This window comes from Globicephala melas, chromosome 2, assembly GCF_963455315.2.
Source record: "Globicephala melas chromosome 2, mGloMel1.2, whole genome shotgun sequence".
NCBI classification, from domain to species: Eukaryota; Metazoa; Chordata; class Mammalia; order Artiodactyla; family Delphinidae; genus Globicephala; species Globicephala melas.
The window spans coordinates 77,913,066-77,935,451 of NC_083315.2; the positions used below are offsets into that span (position 1 = coordinate 77,913,066).

At 36.0% G+C, this 22,386-nt stretch overlaps 1 protein-coding gene across 2 annotated transcripts in view; it reads left to right on the forward strand.

Annotated features, from left to right (window-relative positions):
* Positions 1–22,386, forward strand: part of DNAAF4 (dynein axonemal assembly factor 4) — an 82,117-nt gene that overhangs the window by 58,586 nt on the left and 1,145 nt on the right. Inside the window, exons 5-8 of one of the 2 annotated variants that reach the window (XM_030878750.3) lie at positions 6,413–6,558; positions 7,858–7,967; positions 19,845–19,998; positions 21,413–21,518. In XM_030878750.3, coding sequence (XP_030734610.2) covers positions 6,413–6,558; positions 7,858–7,967; positions 19,845–19,998; positions 21,413–21,518 — 516 coding nt within the window. The remainder of the gene's footprint in view (positions 1–6,412; positions 6,559–7,857; positions 7,968–19,844; positions 19,999–21,412; positions 21,519–22,386) is intronic. The other variant, XM_030878751.3, reaches the window with a different exon arrangement.

The window sequence follows — 22,386 nt, forward strand, 5'->3', positions numbered from 1 at the left end:
TAAAAATTAAATAGTTGGAATATTGTTAATTTTTTTCCAGAAAATAGAATAAGATGACAAAGAGATTTTATTATTTTATTTTATATTATTTATTTATTTTTGGCTGTGTTGGGTCTTTGTTGCTGCCCGCCAGCTTTCTCTAGTTGTGGCGAGCAGGGGCTACTCTTCGTTGCGGTGCACAGGCTTCTCTTTGCGGTGGCTTTTCTTGTTGCGGAGCATGGGCTCTAGGCACATGGGCTTCACTAGTTGCAGCACGTGGTCTCAGTAGTTGTGGCTCACAGGCTCTAGAGCACAGGCTCAGTAGTTGTGGCGCACGGGCTTAGTTGCTTTGTGGCATGTGGGATCTTCCTGGACCAGGGATCGAACCCGTGTGCCTTGCATTGGCAGGCGGATTCTTAACCACTACGCCACCAGAGAAGCCCCAACAAAGAGATTTTAAAATAGAAAAGATAAAACAACTAGAGTATCCATTCAGGTTGTACAACATTCACATAATAGGAGTATTAGGAAGAGGGAAGAGAGAAACAGAGGAAAAGTAATAATTTATTAAAAATTCTTTTTTTATTGAGATTTAATTGACATTGTGTTTCATGTGTACAATATAATGATTTGATATGTGTGTATATTATGAAGTGATCATCACAGTAAATCTAGCAAATATGTCCAGCACCATACATAGTTACAATTTTTTTTCTTAAGATGAGAACTTTTAAGATTTACTCTCTTAACAACTTTCAAATACGCTATACAGCATTATTAGCGACAGTCACCAGGCTGTACATTTCATTCACAGGGCTTATGTATTGTATGAGTAGAAGTCCATAACTTTTGACCATCATCACCCATTTTGTCCACGTCCCACCCCCCACCTCTGACAACCACCAATCTGTTCTCTGTATCTATGAGTCTGTTTTTTTGTTTTAGGTTCCACATATAAGAAATAATTTTAAAAAACATTTTTTTTTAGTGAGGGGTGGTGGGAGAGATAAATCAGGAGTTTGGGATTCACATATACACACTACTGTATGTAAAATAGATAAACAAGGACCTGCTGTATAGCACAGGGAACTATATTCAATGTCTTGTAGTAATCTATAATGGAAAGGAATCTGAGAAAGAAATGTATATATATATATGTATATATATATATTTGTTGTTGTTGTTCCTAATACTATTTTATTTTTCCTTGATCAACTATTGCAGCATTTTGCAAATTTTGTTTGTTCAGAAAAGCAATTTTTGGTTTTGTTGATCTTTTATTGTTTCTTTGTTTTCTATTCCATTAATTCCTGTGTTTATTTTTATTTGGCTTCTTCTAGTTTCTTTGGGTTTTCTCTGTTCTTTATACAATTTGTCTGCATTAATTTTTGAATCTTTTAACACATGCATATGAAGTTATAATTTTTTCTCTTAAATGCTGCATTAATACATTCACCAAGTCTTGAAATCTTGTGTTTTCATTGCCATTTAGTTGCAAATATTTGTAACCCATCATGATTTTTTTTGTCCTTGAATTATTAAGGAGATTTTTAAAAAAATTTCCAAATGTATAAAAGAGGAATGACAGTTGTTCTCATATTTTATATTATGTGGGTCATTGTGTTATATACAAATGTGTTTATAAATCATTTGTAGTTTGCTAGTGTGTATTTTTGTTTATTGTGAGTCTTTCTTTTGATATGGGCTACTTAGGTTTATTATTATAAATAAAATATATCCTGGGACCTTCCTGGTGGCACAGTGGTTAAGAATCCACCTGCCAATTCAGGGAACCCAGGTTTGAGTCCTGGTCTGGGAAGAAGCCACATGCCATGGAGCAACTAAGCTCACACGCCACAACTACTGAGCCTGCGTGCCACAATTACTGAAGCCCATGCACCTAGAGCCCATGCTCCTCAACAAGAGAAGCCACTGCAGTGAGAAGCCTGTGCACTGCAATGAAGAGCAGCCCCCGCTTTCCGCAACTAGAGAAAGCCTGCACACAGCAATGAAGGCCCAATGCAGCCAAAAATAAATAAATTAACTAATTAAAAAATAAAATAAAATACATCCAAACATCTTAGAATTTCCTTCTGCTCTCTTACTTTGTGATTTATATTTACCAGACTTCCTTTTTTGTTCTTTTTTCTATTTTTCTGCCTTGGATTAAATAATTTTTCTTAATTATGTCCTTTCCTTTGTACTAATTTGAAAAGTATACATTCTATTTTTGTTCTCTGAATGATCAATATTAAATTTTTTATAACTTTTGATACATAGATATAATTACAATTCTATTTTTAATGTGCATACTAAACAAAATTTAATCTCTACCATTACTTGTAAATATTAGAAGGAAATTTAATACATGAACTTCAGTCGTACCCATCCTCTATGTTACTGTCTAAAGATTTCATTCCACTTTTTTGGCGGGAGGGACTCAACTGATCTCACCTTATTTTTAAACCTCTATATTTAGTCGTTAGTGTGGCTTTACCACATATACTCATTACTATTTCTGTTGACCCATATTTACTGCTTTTTAATTATCTTTGCTTCTTGCATCTAAGTTCTTTCTGGATCCAATTACCTTTCCTTTAAGTAAATCCTTTAGTAGTTTTTAAATTTTTTTTAACATCTTTACTGGAGTATAATTGCTTTGCAGTGGTGTGTTAGTTTCTGCTTTATAACAAAGTGAATCAGTTATACATATGCATATATCCCCATATCTCCTCCCTCTTGCACCTCCCTCCCACCCTCCCTATCCCACCCCTCTAGGTGGTCACTGAGCTGAGCTGATCTCCCTGTGCTATGCAGCTGCTTCCCACTAGCTGTCTATTTTACATTTGATAGTATAAGTCCATGCCACTCTCTCACTTCGTCCCAGCTTACCCTTCCCCCTCTCCGTGTCCTCAAGTCCATTCTCTACATCTGCGTCTTTATACCTGTCTAGTATTTCTTTAATAAAGATCTGAATGTTAAGTTCAGTTATTTTTATTTTGTTATTGTTATTCAGTGATGTTTTAGATGGTTGCAGAATTCAAGATTGACAGTTATTTTCCATCAGTAACTTGAAGGTATGTCTATTGTCTTCTGACTTTTAATATTGCTGCTGGGAAGTCTGCTCTTGATTTAATATTGATCCTTTATAAGGTAAATCCATCCTTTGTCTCTGGTTGCTTTAAAATTCTTCACTTTGGTATATGTTGATTTTATTACTCTAAGTTCAGTTTTATATTTATTCATCTCATAATATCAGAAGTTGGAGTATAATTTCACTCAAAGAACGTATGTCTTACCTCAGTTCTGGGAAGTTATAAGCTATTGTTTTCAAATAGCAAATTGTTTTCAAATTGCCTTTATCTTCCTTGGCTGCGTTCTGTATAATATCCTCAGATCTGTCTTCTAGTTTGCAAATTTTCTTCAAATATGCCTAATGTGCTGTTAAACTTGTCCTAGAAGTTTTCAATTTCAGGGATAATATTTTTCATTTTGCAAGTTCTGTTTGCTTCTTTCATACCTGTTTGTTCTTTTTTCATTACCTTAGTTTTTCATTATGTATTTTAGCCTATCTTAGCTCTTTAAGTAAGCATGTTTTAAATTATTATAGTCTCTTTCAGATTGTTCTGGTATTTCAGATTCTTAATAGGCCAGTCCTCCTGTTTGTTGTGTCTGCTGACTGTTCTCCATACTGTAAGGAAGAAACATACATTGTATCCGCATGTGATTTGTAGTTTTTGTTTGTGTGCTCATCTTCAGCACGGATTATTTTTATGTGTGCATATGAGGAAATTTCATGTGTACTGGTTTGCAGAAGTAGAATTACTCGGAAGGGATACCTGAAGTTTAGGTTTCTCACGAGAGACGTTTTTTCTTCTCTTATCCAGAGCCCCAGGAGGAGACATGCTTCACTTTCTTGGAGTTGTGGACAGAGATTTTATGTGTCCATTTCACTGAGAGTGTAGCCCTTCTCAGGCTGTAATTGCATTCTCAGCTTTCACCTCTGTACCTATATCAGCATTAAATTTCCAGTCTTTATCCTTTATATATAGTCTCTAATATATATATGTATAATATATAATATATTCATATATATAAAATTTCAGATACAGATATGGATATCTAGATAGATATATAGATATATACCTTCATAGGTATACCTATATAGATATCTATATCTATATCTGAAATCTTTCCAAATAGCTTTTTGTCAGCTTTTGAGATTACCCTGGCTATAAATTGCTGATAAGGCTTTTCTTTTGCATAGGTTTTGAACTGAACTATGTACTTGAAACTTTTGTTTATTTGTTATATTTTTATCAAGCATTTTATGTGTTCATAGCGTTTTGTCTGCTTGTAAAATTGCTTGTTAAAGTTTGTAAAAACTTTAACCTATGCTGCTGAAAACAGAAAGCTAATTTCTTTTTATGTTTTTCTGTTTGTCTTATTTTACTGTAAGAGTTTGAAAGCTAGATATCCTATTTTTAATGTAACTCATGGTCACCATAATGATTTCCATAAGCATTTTCAAATGTTTATTCATTTACTTTTGTTTAACAAAACTAATAGCAAAGTAATTTTTAAATTTCTCATTATGGAAGAATAGTGCTTATTCCCTCCATGTTGTGTATCCTAGTAATCATTAGTATAAAATGTGAACTTATATACTTCATTTTTACTTTTTATTCTGTTTTCCTTCTGTTGTAGTAACATTAAAAAATCTTACAACATTTTTTCATGTGTTTTAGAAAACCCATCCTTTTTCATTTTTACCCTCAGGTTTCCCACTCCTGAGTTCTTAATTTTATTTGTCCATGTTCTGGAACATTTCTTTGAGTAATTCAGAAAACATGGCTAGATGGTATATTTACTTAGTTCTTACATATCTAGGAATGTCTCTTGGCTTCACAAGTGAACAACAGTTTACCAGGCTATAAAATTCTTAGGACATTGTGTTAGGTAGGTTCAAGCCAACTGCTGAAATAAAGAGGTCCAAAGTTACAGATCAAATAAGATAGAAATTGAATTCTCTGTAATCTAAGACTTACTATGTAACAGCAATCAATCTAGGCCTGATAGATGGCTTTGTTCCACGGGGCCATCTAAGCTGGTGGGGCCACATATATCATCACATCATTTGGCTTCCATTTCTGTGTCCCAGGTGGATGCTGCAGTTGGCATTGTTTTTTAGCCAGTGGGAAGGGGAAAGAGGAAGTCCATTGCAAGTAGATTTACATGTAAGATAATGATCCATAAGTTTTATACAGCACTTATATTCATATTCTGTTGTCTCAGGTTTGGCACATAACTACACCACTCTTAAGGGAGGCTGAACTTTGTTGAAGTTACTTTCTTTGTTTGAGTCCTTATTCTTTCTTTCTTGCTCCCTTCCTCCCTCCCTTTGAAATGTTAATTCATGCCATTTTCAATTTTTCTTTAAAATGGAAGTTTTATTTTTTAAAAATTTTCTCTTTTTTTCAGACACTTTAAAAAATATAAATTTATTTATTTTTGACTGAGTTGGGTCTTTGTTGCTGTGTGCAGGCTTTCTCTAGTTGCGGCAAGTGGGGCTTACTCTTCGTTGTGGCTCACAGGCTCTAGGCGCATCGGCTTCAGTAGTTGTGGCACATGGGCTTAGTTGCTCTGCAGCATGTGGGATCTTCCCAGACCAGGGCTTGAACTCGTGTCTCCTGCATTGGCAGGCAGATTCTTAACCACTGCATCACTTCCAGTTCCCTAAATTGGAAGTTTTATATCTTAATTTTATGTATTCATTTTATATCAAGGATATTAACTCTCTGTCATGTTTCTGGAAAATCTTTTTTTAAACAATTTTGATATTTGCCTTTTAAATCTGTATATCATGTTTTTAGTACTTTTCCTTTTTAGTACCCTTCCTTCCCTTTATTCATATAGTTTATATTCTAACATATAGATTAATTTCTTCTCTTATATTGACTTAATAATTATTACATCTAACTACCTTTATACAAATGTATGGCCTTTCATTACAACTCTTTGCCTGTTCCCATTAGCTGTCTTTAATAGCTGAAAAACTTTTATATCATCACCAGGGAGCTTACAGAAGATACTGATATCAGAGCTTAAGGAAAATGATGGCTTTGCCTAGGTGCCCTCCTCTAGAGTTGATGTAGATTAAGTTGCCTAGAGTGGCTTCCTCTATAGTGAATGTAAGTTAGACACTGTGGTTTAACAAAGAGAACCCCAGAAAAGTAGGTGAGGTCATTGAAAGAACAGATAATTAGCTGCCATAATTTCAATGAGGGATTTTACATGCCTTATTGTAGAAAATATGTTTGGATTATTTGTATAGGATTTTAGAAGTAGCTTTAATGTGTAATTACCTTAAAAGTCAGTTTGTTAACTAGGAAATGAGAGATAAATAACTTAGTTGCTAATATTGTTTTTGAAGGGAGAAATTCAGAAATTATATTTTTTGAGAAGTTAAAGGAAGACAGTATTCCTGCTCCTCGCTCTGTCGGCAATATTAAAATCAACTTTACCCCTCGAGTATTCCCAACTGCTCTCCGGGAATCACAGGTAGCAGCAGAAGAGGAGGTTGGTATACTTGCTGTTAGTTACAGTGACCACAATGAAAATATTTTTTATTCCATATATTGAAACTGTTACTGGGTCTGAATTTTTAAAGTATTCATTAGGCTAAAGATATTACTTCATGAAAAAATTTAATATTTCCTTTTGAGAAAAATATATTTTACAGGATTTTTATTTCTTTTTTGGCTCCAGAATGCTGATGAGAAAACACTGGTTTAATATCCAGTGTTGTTGCTTATCCCAGGAGATAAAATGTTGCATGTGCATTTATTTTATCAAATACATCATTTTCCATAATAGATTTGTAAACTTTGGGTCAGTGTATGTCACGGTAAGAAAAGATTTGTAAATTTATTATTTTATTACAATTAATTATTAATATCAAGTATTTCTAATGTGACATTTGGCATTAATATCTTTCATTCATTTATAAATTCCTGAGCTCTGGGATTTTGAATATTGTATATTTAGTTGTGTAAGCACTAAGAACTGCTTTTTTTTTTTTTTTACTGTAAGGTGTGAACTGATACCTCAATTGAAAAGTTGTGGAAATAATTGACTCTCCTTAAGATATAATGACACTTAATAAATATTAATTTTTTTCTTATTATTAACAGCATATTTCTATATTTTATTATTTATAAAAGTACCTCTGTAACTATAAAATTATAATTTTAAAAATCATTTATATATTTTTATAATGTAAAATATATATATATACATTATAAACAAGAAAAATAAAACAATATTCACGTGAACTCCCAGAAATTTGGATGAAATTTGGACTAGAAATTTTTATACATTTGATCTTAATCAGCTAGTGAAGTTTAAAAAAAAGCTTAAAGATGTATAAAAACTAGAAGTGTAAAATCACCACCATCAATTATTTTATCAGTCTGCTCAGACTGCTATAACAAAGTGGACCCATAGACTGGGTGGCTTAAAGAACAGGCAATTACTTCTCACAGTTCTGGAGGCTGGGAAGTCCAAGGTCAGGACGCTGGGGTGGGGTGGGGTGCCAGCATGCCCTCTGGTCTCTTCCTCTTCTTATAAGGACACTAATCTTACGATGGGAATCTCATCCTCATAACCTCATCCAAGCATAATTATCGCCCAAAGGCCCCATCTCCAAATACCATCACATTGGTGATTAGGGCTTCAACATACGAATTTTGGAGGACACAAACATTCAGTCCATAACAAATAGTATTTCCATCTTGTATAGGAAGATGGAAAATCTAAAAGTAACTTTTAATAAAACAAGACTTTTGTGTCCTTCATTAAACTTCATTCTCATTTCAGTGGCTACATAAACAAGCAGAGGCACGAAGAGCAATGAATACTGACATTCCTGAACTTTGTGATTTAAAAGAAGAGGAGAAGAACCCAGAATGGTTGAAGGACAAAGGAAAGTAAGTTGTTTGAACTCTGCCCATGAGATTTATAATAAATTTGTGTAGATATTAATACATATTTTCTAGTTATCTTGACATATGTGTGTGTGTGAGTTTGGGGGAGAAATAATGCAAATATGCCAATTCTGTAGGTAGTGCTTCCATATTTAAAAAGTCAGATCTTATAACAAATAAGACTCTCATTTTTATTGCTTTTGTATTTATATGTCATGGAAATGAAAAATATCACGTCTTTTGGATTGCTTATCAAAATCCCTTTTTAAATCACTTAACATTTAACATAAGTCCTTCATACTACTTCCCTTAAAATCATGGTTCTTTGGGGACTTCCCTGATGGCACAGTGGTTGGGAGTCCGCCTGCCAGTGCAGGGGACATGGGTTCGAGTCCTGGTCCAGGGGGATCCCACATGCCGCGGAGCAACTAAGCTCGTGCGCCACGGCTGCTGAGCCTGTGCTCTAGGGCCCATGAGCCACGGCTGCTGAAGCCCGTGTGCCACAACTGCTGAGACCCCAGTGCCTGGAGCCCGTGCTCCGCAACAAGAGAAGCCACAGCAATGAGGAGTCTGCACAACACAACGAAGAGTGGCCCCCGCTCCCCACAACTAGGGAGGGGCCTGTGTGCAGAAACAAAGACCCAACACAGCCAAAAATAAATAATAAATAAATTTATTAGAAAAAAAATCATGGTTCTTTAAAACTAGAGCTACTTTGGTTAGTCATATCCATCTTTAAAAGATTATCAAATTATCCTATAAATTATCAATTTATATACAGACAGTCCTTTTATTTATTTATATGTGGCTCTATGTGTAAACTTTTAGACAGTTAACAACAATGAATTCTGCTATATTCTGTGGTAATTCGAGTTCATATTTTGAGGCAATTTTGTAGATATTATTTATCTCATTTTATACACTTTTGTATTATTTTCCTATTGCTGCCATAGCAAACTACCACAAACTTAGTGGCTTAAAACAATACAAATTTATTATCTTATACTTCTGGAGGTCAGAAGTCTAAAATGGATTTTTCTGGGCTAAAATTAAGATATCAGTTGCAATGCTTCTGGAGGCTGTAAGGGAGAATCTATTTTCTTGGGTTTTCCAGCTTTGAGACTGCCCACATTCCTTGGCTTATGGCCCCCAACCAGCAGTTGCGTCACTCTGAACTTTGCTTCCATAGTCATCTCTCCTTGTCTGACTCTGGCTCTCCTGCCTCCCTCTTTCTTTTATAAGTGCCGTTGTGATTACATTAGTCCCACTTGTATAATCCAGGATAATCTCCTACTGCAAGATCCTTAACTTAATCACATCTACAAGGTTCTTTCTAACTAGCCATTTTAGTTAATATATTCACAGGTTTTGGGGATTAGGATGTGGACATCTTTGGTGGGGAGATTTAGCTGTCTAACCACAAAATCTGTGTTTTTCTTTTCTCATCTTCTCTCTGTTCATCCTTGGTCTTTTCTCGTATCTGATAACAACACCAGAGATTAATTTGTGGAGTTGAGCTGGAGTTAACAATTTTTCTGAAGTTCAGAAGCCTGAGGCTGACAAGTTTGTTCCTCTTACTCCCAACAAAAATCCCCTCTCCTTCTTCTCCATCTATTAAACCATTAAATAAATATCTGTTGATTACTTGCGGTTTGTCAGACTGTAGGCTAGGCTCTGAGCTACAGAGATCAGTAGAGAAGAGGGACATATACAAGTACTTATAACACTGTGTGGGAAGTACAATACATAGAAAATACAAATACTTATAACACTGTGTGGGAAGTACAATACATAGAAAGAACAAGGTAAAATGAGAGTACAGAAGAGGGGCACCTAACCTTAAAGGAAGAAAGGTAGTTTCAGGAAGAGCTTCCTAAAGAATATAGCACCTGAGCTCCTCTTAATGGTAAATAGGAGTTTCAGGAGGAAGGACAGAAAGGCAATAGCAGAGGAGACAGTATGAGCGAAAGCTCAGAGACAAGAATACTGTGATATATATGTCAGGAACTGGGTAGTTTATTGCTTGCTAAAACATAAATTTGGTGCTAGGAATAATGCCAAATGAACCTAGAAAAATAGGCAGTGGCCTTGTGTTATTCTTACATTTTATTCTGTAAGGTGGGGAAAATGTGTTGCAGAAACTATGGCAGAGGTCTTGAACCATTATGACATTGTTATAGGGTGAAGAGGAGAGCAGTGTGAGAAATATTCAGGAGGTAAAATAGGGAGGACTTCTTGAGTGATTGTTGGGGGGTGAGAGAAGAGTAGTTGTGGGCGACTTTGGGTTTCTAGTTTCAATGATTGATTATATGATGCTACCAACTGAATTAGAGAACTCTAGAAGAGGGCCATTTAGGAGGGAATGTAGGTAAGTTCAGTTTTGAATATGTTGAGTTTGAGCTGCCTCTTGGTCAGTCTGGCTGACAGTGTCCAGCAAGTTTGAAACTCAGGGGAGAGGCCAACAGTGTATTATGGATTTGGAGGTTATCAGCATTTACGTAGCAGTTGATTTACAAGAGTAGGTGAGATATCTGAAAAGAGCACGTAGACCAGAGGAGTAGTGGCCTAAGGATAAAACCCTGTGACCTACCAACATTTGAAGACCTGGTAAAATAAAGGAGTACACAAAAATACTCCCAGAAGCCAATGGAATAGAAACTTTCAGAGTTTTTGTTTTGTTTTGTTCTTCTTTAAGAATAGAAAAGGTTTGAATAGATGTGCAGATGAGACAGAGGAGGTGGCTGACCTGTCCTCGAGTTTCTCCTCGAGGAGAAAATTGGGTCAAGGCCAAAGGTAGATGGCTTATCCCGATTTTGTTTTTGTTTTTCCTCTTGTTAAAAGTTGCATTCATTTTTACACTTTATGATAAAGATATATCTTTTGAAAAAAATTTACACTGCACATCAATTCAAAGTCCCCCTTGGTTTTTTTGTTTTTTGTTTTTTTTTTAACATCTTTATTATAAGTGCTTTACAATGGTGTGTTAGTGTCTGGTTTATAACAAAGTGAATCAGTTATACATATACATATGTTCCCATATCTCTTCCCTCTGGCATCCCCCTCCCTCCCACCCTCCTATCCCACCCCTCTAGGTGGTAACAAAGCTCCGAGCTAACCTCCCCGTGCTATGCGGCTGCTTCCCACTAGGTATCTATTTTATGTTTGGAAGTGTATATATGTCCATGCCACTCTCTCACGTTGTCACAGCTTACCCTTCCTCCTCCCCATATCATCAAGTCCATTCTCTAGTAGGTCTGTGTCTTTATTCCTGTCTTGCTACTAGGTTCTTCATGACCTTTCTTTTTTTTCTTAGATTCCATATATATGTGTTAGCATACGGTATTTGTCTTTCTCTTTCTCACTTACTTCACTCTGTATGACAGACTCTAGCTCTATCCACCTCACTACAAATAACTCAATTTCGTTTCTTTGTATGGCTGAGTAATATTCCATTGTATATATGTGCCACATCTTCTTTATCCATTCATCTGTTGAATGGACACTTAGGTTGCTTCCATGTCCTGGCTATTGTAAATAGAGCTGCAATGAACATTTTGGTACTTGACTCTTTTTGAATTATGGTTTTCTCAGGATATATGCCCAGTAGTGAGAGTGCTGGGTCATATGGTAGTTCTATTTTTAGTTTTTTAAGGAACCTCCATACTGTTCTCCATAATGGCTGTATCAATTTACATTCCCATCAACAGTGCAAGAGGGTTCCCTTTTCTCCACACCCTCTCCAGCATTTATTGTTTCTAGATTTTTTGATGGTGGCCATTCTGACTGGTGTGAGATGATATCTCATTGTAGTTTTGTTTTTTTTTTTTTTTTTTGCGGTACGCGGGCCTCTCATTGCTGTGGCCTCTCCCGTTGCGGAGCACAGGCTCCGGACGTGCAGGCTCAGTGGCCATGGCTCACGGGCCCAGCCCTCCACAGCATGTGGGATCTTCCTGGACCGGGGCACGAACCCCGGAAGGATTGGGGTGGGAGTTGGAGTCAGTTATGGCAGAACAGGAATAAGAAAGTGCAAAGGAATAGAGGGGGATGAGAGTAGCAAAGACCAGCAAATACGAACTTTCATGTGAGGACAAAGAAGAAGCATGCTTTTAGATCAGCCCAAAGATAGCAGGTTGATGGAGATGGTTAGAAAGTCCTTTGGCATAAGATGTTTTTGGTGCTGGGACTGGCTAAACATCTTAGACAGTGTTTGATCTGGTCTTATTTTTGATATAGTAATGCTGTGATTTCGATTTAAGTGTGGAAAGAGCAGATAAGATCATTGAGCTGAGGTTGGCATTTGACAAGTACAGCAAAAGACTCTGTGTGTGTGTGTGTGTGTGTGTGTGTGTGTGTGTGTGTGTGACTGCTGGCGAAAGCAATGAATTGCCAGCAACCTCGTGCAAAAGTGTACTTGGTTGCAATCAGGTGTGACTGGTAGATTGTAATCACTTCAGTCTGTTGTTTTTTGTACCTTTTTGCCTCACTGCCTCCAATTAGGTAGAATAAGAAAGAGAAGCAAAATAGGAGAAGAAAAGAGTTAAAAATGAGGAGAGATGGAAGAAAACTTAGTAACTGGTGACACCCAGGGAAACAAAGTACAGTTAATCATAGTGCCAAGTACAAACAGATAAAAGGAAAGGTACTAATTATTAGAGAGAAATGTATCCTCTCTGGCAATGTAATGCAGTACAAAAGACAGAAACAGACATAATAGAACCCATTCAGAAGCAGTGTTGAATTTAAGCCAAAAGATAAAATACTTTCATCTCCAGAGGCTTTGTTTCATGCTAGCCTTCTATATTTACACAGGCAGAAACAATCCAACTGTCCTTTATTGTTTTTAAACCCGTGGATAGAAGTGGACAAGACTTCCAAAAGAGCAATAGTTTGAGAAAACTGTTTATGGGATTGTATCTACTCAAAAGAGACTCTTAGAAAAAGCCATAGAATGTTTTCGTTTTTTTAACCTAGCATTCTATTGCCAAGTCTTAGTTTTAAATGCCAAATCAACCTTTCAGGAAAATTTATAAGCTTAGGTAATTTTATTTGCTCATGAGAACATTTTACTGTTGGCAGTTAACATTGTACCAGATAGCTTTTTACTGAGAACATCTCACATAAAACAGAGTTTCTGTGCTCTAATTTATATATTCGCATGGTGTGTTGTTATTTAACAGCCTTACATGACTCAGAATCTGTAAATAATAGCTACCCTTCCAGTCACTTATAATCATATAAGGTTAGATGAATCGTTGTTCTGTCCCACTGATGTTACTTTGTGCTTGAGTTTTAGCATGCGTTTTTTTGGATACTCTCTTAACCCCAGTCTGAAAGTTCCTTCTTCTCCCACATTAGGACCACTTGAATGCCATCTGCATACCTCACTCTCTACAGCAAATTGTAATGTTAGATAGGAGGAAATTAAGGATATATAATTCTACAATCTAGCACCCAGCATCATATTACTGTTGTTACGTAAAATTACCTACATTAGTTCTAGTGTCTGAATTTTCTTTTTTTTTTTCTTGGCCTAAGTGTCAGATTTTATAGCCTGCCCAATACTCCAGTCCTTTTAAGACTGAGGCTCTGCTTTGCTTTTACTTATTCTCTTTCCACCCAAGTTAATTCTCTTCTGAACCCCAGATTTGTGTGTGGGAGCCTGCTATTTGATGACCGACTAACCTAGTACCAACTTGTGCCAGTCTGAATTTCTGTTTGCTTGCTGTTTGTGAATTTTCTGTAGCTGGATTCTATCTGCCTGTCTGGATGTCCTTTTACTTCACGTTGGACTTTTTGTTACTGATTGTTAACCACCTGTTACCATCTTCTCCCAACACAGCATACAGTTCTACTTGCCAGATTGAATTTCTTTCTAGCACTTTGGTTTGGATCCATGCCCTGGCAAGGACTGTGAAGAGTTAGCCTACCACAGTTTCATAGGTGCTGACAGAAGTCAGGAGACTCATGAGTCAAAGAGAAAGGACTTTACTATTCAAGTCACATCAAACAGTATGACCTTCATGTTGGTTCCCTCTGCCCCTAAAGTCCCATGGGGCCAATGCAGAGGGGGACCCAGGTGGATGCTGTACACACAGTAGGTTTGGTACCATAGCTGAGAAGACCAAGCTTAAGGAACACAGTTTTTTATAGAGGATTATTAGCAAACCTGTCCAATTTTTGCCTCACAAGGTGATGATATCTTTATTATACTGAGCAGTGAACAAATCTATTCTTTGCCCCAGAGAGAGACACTATCTCTATCTTCCAAGGCTGTGCACTATACAAACATCTTTGAAAAGATAGTCCCAAACAGAAGCTGTCAGTGCATCTGACATATGACACGCAGGGTAAAAGACCCATGGAGAATTGTCTCCCAGTATCCTCTTGTACTTGCTTACTTTCAGAACAGATCTGCCAAATCTGCCTTGCTCTGCTGCATTTTTTACAACTTTATTTGTTTATGGAGATAAGACAGTTTTCTTATGCTGCTACCTTTTGCCTGACTTAAAGAAGTTTAGAAGCCATATTCTAAGATGACTTCTTTGACATAATTATAATTTTGTTTGTTGATTGTATGTATTTTACAGCCCATAATACTCTGTTGCAGTACAGTCCCTATTATGGCCTAACTTGTCATTTTATTTTGTATGCAGTATCCTTTTCCTCCTTCCATCCTGAGTGCTAAATTGTACTGGTTGATGTTCCTTCACTAAGGTGCACTAATACTCAGTTTTAGAAGCTCTTGAGATACCAAGAATGTTTTCTACCCACATAAGATGCTGAAAGAAACCAGGACCTTAAAAGTCTTTTGAGGGGTAGGTGGCTGTTAGAGTCCTTATTACCCACAAAACAGAGCTGTTGTGTCTTGTATTGGAATATGTGTTACTCTCTGCCTCCATTGCTGTTTCTAAGCCCCACTGCTTTTTTTTTTAAAAAATAAGCAAACATTGTTATAGTTTAACTGGCAGATTTTTTCTTACTATATATGAAATGACGGTGTGACATATAATCTGTAACATCTCAGTATACAAAGAACAGTACTACCAACGTACAAATTCTACATCTTGCTTCCTTTAGTCATTTTTTTTTTAAATTAATTTTTATTGGAGTATAGTTGCTTTACAATGTTATGTTAGTTTCTACTGTACAGCAAAGTGAATCAGCCATACATATACATATATCCCCTCTTTTTTGGATTTCCTTCCCATTTAGGTCACCACAGTGCATTAAGTAGAGTTCCCTGTGCTATACAGTATGTTCTCATTTGTTATCTATTTTATACCTAGTATCAATGTAAGCCCCACTGCTTTTGACTTCTCTTAACTCTTTTCTGCCCCTTTCTTTACTTCCCTCCACATTGCTTCTTTCTTATCACTCCTGCTTCTTGTAGCTTCTCCTGTGCTGAACTGTTGCTCAAAATGTTTGGCCCTTTTGGCCATTGCCAATCAGAATGTTTCCTTCTTTACAAAGTCAAACCAATCAATCGTCATAAAAATGACAGGAGTGTTTGCAATTCTCCACGTCTCTTTTGTTCTTTCTGTATAGTCAGTACCATAAGGACTCAATATGTTTTGAATGAGTACTTTTGCATAATTCTTTTCATTGGCATTGCTTTATTTGGAGCCATCAGGCGAGACTTACTGGTTATTAGCTTCTCTGTTTAAATTTGGTGTTCAAAGGCTACTGCCCTTAAGACAGGTTTAATTTTTTTTCTCTTTCCTTTTGAAATTCAGCTGTTTCTGAGTTCAGAACCATTCTGAAAGCCATAAAGCAAATTATGCTTTATTGGATGTTTGTACTGGTATTGAAGTTTAAAGAATATAATGTTCATTTGGATTTATATTTTAATATATATGTAAACATTAAAAATGTTTAATACTTCATATTTCTTGCTATTATGGCTCCTACAGTGGCTCTTATTTTTTTAAATTTTTATTGGCATATAGTTGATTTATAATGTTGTGTTAGTTTCAGGTGTACAGCAAAGTGAATCTGTTATACATATATATATATATGCACTCTTTTTTAGATTCTTTTCCCATATAGATCATTACAGCGTGTCGAGTAGAGTTCCCTATGTTATACAGTAGGACCTTATTAGTTATCTGTTTTATATATAGTAGTGTGTATATGTCAATCCCAATCTCCCAGTTTATCCCTCTCCCCACTTTTCCCTCCTACATGCTACACTGGTTTGTTTCCTACATGCTACACTGGTTCTTTTAATACTGCTCATTGTAAGCTGTTCTTCCCTTAGAATCTGGGAGAATTTTTCTGTTAAAACTGTTACATTATAAAACTGTAAACTTATATTAAAGATGAAAAATGGAGCTCCAAATAAATGTATTAATATAAGGTTTATATAGATATAGCCCAATGGAATACATAGCCCAGAAACAACCTTCACATATGAAAATCATATGGTCAAATGATTTTCAACAAGGGTGCTAAGAATATTTAATGGAGAAAGGATGTTGTTTTTCAACAAATGGTGTTGGAAAAACTGGATATCCAGTTTTCATTTCATTTTCAGCCTTTATTCCAAAGAATGAATTTGAACCCTTACCTAACACCATATACAAAAATTAACTCAAAATGGATCAAACACCTAAACATAAGAGCTAAAACTATAAAACTCTTAGGGGAAAACATAGGATTCTTCATGACATTGGATTTGGCCATATTTCTTGGATGTAACATCAAAAGCACAGGCAACAAAAGAAAAAATGGTTATTTTGGAATGCGTCAAAATTAAAACCTTTTGTGCATCAAAGACACTGTCAACAGAGTGAAAAGACAACCCATGGAATAGAGAAAATATTTGCAAATCATATTTCTGAAAAGGGTTAATATCAGAGTACATATAAAGAACTTCTGCAACTCAACAGCAAAAAATAAACAGCCTGATTAAAAAATGTGCAAAGGACTTAAATAGACCTTTCTTCAAAGATATGCACATGGCTAATAAGCACGTGGAAAGATGTCGAACATCACTAATCATTCAGAAAATGCAAATGAAAAGCACAATGAGATAATACTTCACACACAGAAGGATGGCTATTATTAAAAAAACAAACAACAACAAAAAAAACAGAAAATAACAAGTGTTGGTGAGGTTGTAGAAAAATTGGAACCCTTGAACACTGTTGGTGGGAATGTAAAATGGTGGTGCACAGTAGAGAAAACAGTATGGAGGCTCCTCAAAAAGTTAAAAATAGGCTTACCATATGAGGGAATTCCCTGGCAGTCCAGTGGTTAGGATTCCGTGCTTCCATTGCAGGGGGCACGGGTTCAAACCCTGGTTAGGGAACTAAGATCCTGCATGCTGTGCAGCATGACCAAAATAAAAAGAATTCCCATATGATCCAGCAGTTCTGTCTAGATACACACACAAAAGTATTGAAAGCAGGGACACAAACAGATATTTGTATACCCATGTTTATAGCAGCATTATTCACAATAGCCAAAAGGTGAAAGCAACCCAAGGGTCTATTGATGGATAAATGGATAAACAAATGTGATTTATCCATACAGGAGACTATTATTCAACCTTAGAAAGGAAGAAAATATTGTCACGTGCTACAGCATGATGAACCTTGAAGACATTATGCTAAGTAAAATAAGCTAGGCACAAAAGGACAAATATTGTCCTTATATGACTCCACTTATATGAGGTACCTAGAGTAGTCAGACTCACAGCGACAGAAAAAGAATGGTGGTTGTCGAAGGTAGGAGGGAATGGGGAGTTATTGTTCAATAGGTGTAGAGTTTCATTTTGGGAAGATGAAAAAGTTCTAGATATGGATGGTGCTGATGGTTGTACAAAAGTGTGTAAAGTGTGTATGCATTTAATGCCACTAAGCTGTACACTTAAAAATGGTTAAAGTGGTAAATTTTAAAATTAAATTAATTTAAAAAGAAGGTTTGTAGTAGACACAATAGGTTATCTAGTCAACATTTATCATCTCCTTTTATCCTTGTTGGCGGAGTCCCTATTTTGTTTAGGTGTGTAGACCTTGTCTGTGTGACTTAGGGTGGGGACCCTGTCCCAAGTTCAGCTATAAATTCTGATTGACTGCAACAAATCAGGATTACTTTCATTACACTGCTGGTGTGTGTGTGTGTTTTATGTATATGTGCAGTAATGTGTATTATAATATTGTTTATAAAAGCTAAGTATCGGGAAACAAAACACCTAAGTGTCTCTCAGTAGGAGGAGACTGGTTTTAGAAATCCTTGCACAAATGAGAGAGTGGTCTGTAAAAATCTCTGTAAAAAAAGTATATCTCTATATTTATTAACATGGACAGATGGTCATATTGTTGAATTTTTTTAAACGTTCCCAAACAGCAGTATATAGCATTGAGGAGTGAAACTGGAGAGAGAGAGAATGGGTAGAAGGATTGAGAACAGGAGAAACTGGTTGGTTTTTTTAAGGCAAAATATTTTTTAAGGGTAGATATTTTTGGTCAGTGAGATGGGAAAGGAAGTGAACTGGGAGATTTCTGGGCAAGGTTTTCTTGCTCTCAAGGAGCATATACCAGAAAATACTGTCCCATTTGCTTCTAATGAATATTGTGCCTGAATGTGGCACCTTGAACTATGCATGAGGAAAACCAGCTCCAGGATGAAGTAGCTGCTGAGTCCAGTAGGGTGGAGAAATGGAAGGAAACTGAGGCCTTGATAAGATCCTTGTTCTGCTGATCATATTGGGCATGGAGCCTTTCCCTCTGAACTTGTTTAATGTGAGACGATCTATTTCCTTCCTTGTTTAAACCAGTTTGAGTTGAGCTTCTGTTCCTTGCAGTCAGAAACATCCTAGCTGAAATGAGACATTTCAGAAAGGTAAACTGTTCCCACAGAATTAGCTTTTCTAGTTTGAGGAAGTTATTTTAAACTTGAGTCAGGCTTAGGTTAAATGTCACAGTGGTGTCATTTTACCTTTTATTCATGATTTGCTGTCTCCTTTTATGGGTCTACTTTTGAAGTCATCGTGTTTATTATTCTAGAATTGTAAAGTGTAGAGTACAATCGACTGGAAATGAATACAATGTACAAAGTGTTGTTTTTATGGCACTTTTATATTTGGCAAAGTATTTTCTATTTTCTTTGGTTTATGCATTTTTCGAAATACCAGGAACTGTACATGAAAAACAAACAAGACGCTTTATGTTTTAAATACATCCTTTAATTATGTACATCTCTTTATTTGAAGAGAATTTTGGAAGGTTTGAACTGAAAGAGTGTATTTATTAGGATGCTTTTGTTTTGCAAGTAACTGAGAAACCCAATTTAAACTGACTTAATGTTTAAAGGAATTTATTGGCTTATATAACTAAAAAGCTAAAGGTGTGTTACATTTCGGGTAAAGCTTGATCCAACAGCTTAACTGCCTTTTTATCCTTTTCATAATTCAATAGTATCAACTTTATTCTAGTGCTAGCTCCTCCCACAGTATGAAAGATGGTCAGCAACAATTTGGGCTTATATGCTTTCTTCATTTGTGTCCAGCAGGGGGAGTTTTCCCAATTTTTCGTTCTCCAACTTTGGTAATAAAATCACAGGCTTCATTCTGAATAGACCAGTTTAGGTCATAAATCCATCCCTTTGTCAATCATTGTAGCAGGGTGGATGGAAATATGCCTGTTGGCTTAAGCTGTTGATTGGCTACCCTTGGAGGTGGAGGTGAGGTCAGGCCCGTTCAGATTACATGCTGATGTATGGAGGATAGGTGGGCTTAGTGCCACCCGCAATGTCCATTTTACAAGGAATGGAAAGAAAGGAAGCCATCTATCCCCTGTGCCAAATATCATTAGATATTATTTCTGTGTTTCTCTTTTAGTGTTACATTGCTTTTCTTTTATGTTTTCGTCTCATTAGCAAATTGTTTGCAACAGAAAACTATTTGGCAGCTATTAATGCGTACAACTTAGCCATAAGACTAAATAATAAGATTCCACTACTGTATTTGAATCGGGCTGCTTGCCATCTAAAACTGAAAAACTTACACAAGGCCATAGAAGATTCTTCTAAGGTATGTGTATCTATTTATTTATATATGGTGCTTTAAAATTGTTATGCTCCTATTTATTGGTTTAAATGATGCCCTTATCTTTTGTCAGTTAAATTTGAATAAGTGAGTTGCAATCTTTTAAGAATCTTGCTTTTTACATCTTTTTACTGAAAAAAAAAAAAATTCTTTTTTTTTATTTTGTCCATGCCACGTGGCTTGCAGGATCTTAGTTCCCCAACTAGGGATCGAACCTGTGTCCCCTGCATTGGAAGCACAGAGTCCTAACCAATGGACCCCCAGGGAATTCCCCCCCAAAAGAATTTTTTTTTTTTTAATGGACAAGGAACTAGTGTTTCTTGAGACTTCAAATTAGATTAGAGATCCCCTATCAATTGCCCTGGTGTATCAGTTGAAGTTCAGAAGGAAATTAGTAAATGGTTGTCAGTTTGTGCTCACCTTTTTTCTTATTAAAGTTTTGCAGACTTGATGCGAGATAAAAGAACACTTGGTGTCACTACCGCTTGCACAGTAAAAGGATATCTCCATGATTATTTTTCCATTTTCAGAGTAACTTAGTATATTCTAATTTCCATTATGAATATCATGTCATTATCTTAAACTTCTAGTTTTTTCTGTTTCCCCCCCCCATATCAAAGTAACTTGTTTTAAGGGAAATCACATGCAAAATCTTTTATGTGTCTCCTTGAGATTGAGGATATGGAGGAAACAATCACGTCCTCCTATTTTTTTTTTTTTTTTTGCGGTACGCGGGCCTCTCACTGTTGTGGCCTCTCCTGCAGAGCACAGGCTCTGGACGGGCAGGCCCAGCGGCCATGGCTCACAGGCCCAGCCGCTCCGCGGCATGTGGGATCTTCCCGGACCGGGGCACGAACCCGTGTCACCTGCATCAGCAGGCAGACTCTCAACCACTGTGCCACCAGGGAAGCCCTAGTCCTCATATTTTGATCTCATTAAGCTATTGAAGATGTGACAATATTTTTGTGATCCAGTTTTCCTTTTAGTAGCATAATTTCGGGCACAAACAAATATTTATTGAATGAATGAATAAATGGAATCACCAAATTTAAATATAAAAGCATTATATATAGTATATATAATACTATAATTAATAGCATTAATTAAATTAATGCTATTTAATCATCCCTGCTAGTAAAGGTAAAGCTGTAGAGGTTTCAAATGATAAACTAAATCATAAGTTTGGGGGCAAGGGTATGAATCTCATATAGGAACAATTGAACAAGTCCTAAAATTGTTCAACATAAATGTATGTATTTGATAAATTCCTGTCCTAGTTAAGCCAAAAATTTAGGTGGGTGAGGGCTTGAGGCTTGTTTTAAAGTTGAGTTTTATCATGTTTTGCTCAAGTTTAAATTAGGAAATTATATTTTTCCCTATTTTTTTTTCTTTTTGTAAGGCACTAGAATTATTGACACCACCTGTTGCAGACAATGCTAATGCAAGAATCAAGGCACACGTACGACGTGGAACAGCATTCTGTCAACTAGAATTGTATGTAGAAGGTAAGAAATGACAGAAATGTTTTAAGTTCCAAGTTATACTCTAAAAAAAACGTCATTGCCATTATTCAAGATGACTCCATTATTTTACACTTTTAGCATTTAATTTATTCTTTGCAATTTCTGAGAAAACAAAAGATGATTTGAAATATTTTAATAAATCATTGTTGTAGAAGGGAATTAACACAAGATATAAACATCTCCCTAGGTCTAGGGAGATGCTGTAGTATCAGACAAGTTTTTTTGTGGAAAGATGTGTGATAAATGAGTCACTTAAGATATAATGGAAATTTTAAAATGAGCTTCTTTGGTCAGACACACAGACACTACATACATACATACATACATACATACATTCATAAGCTCAGAAATAACTGATCTACCACAATGTATGATCAATTGCTTATTTTTGTGAGACCGTACTAAGGTTTGTAATTCAGTCTCATGTGTATGGAAGCCATATTTATTTAATTTTTATTGTTTTTCATTTTTAATGTAATTAAGGACTATTTGCAGTTACTCATATTGCCCCCGAGTTTTATCTTCAGTGCTCTTCTTCCCATACTTCCCTACCCAGATTCCCGTTCAGTTTCCCTTTATTCAAGGCCTAAAGGCCTATTCCTGATGATGTCTTGCCAGGGAATTGGCTTTAGCTTATAAAGTTTTATTATTTCTGACTTGTTTGTAAGCTTGTTTCTGCCATTTTTAGGTTTTTCCAACCAAAGCATCCAAATTAGGTTTATATGCCTATCCTTTTTTTTAAGAGTCTTATTCAGCTTCATGAGGATAAAAATGATCAAGACAGGAATGAAACACTGTAAGCATTCTTTAGGAATTGCAGCATCCTAGACTTTTTTGAGCTAAAAGGACC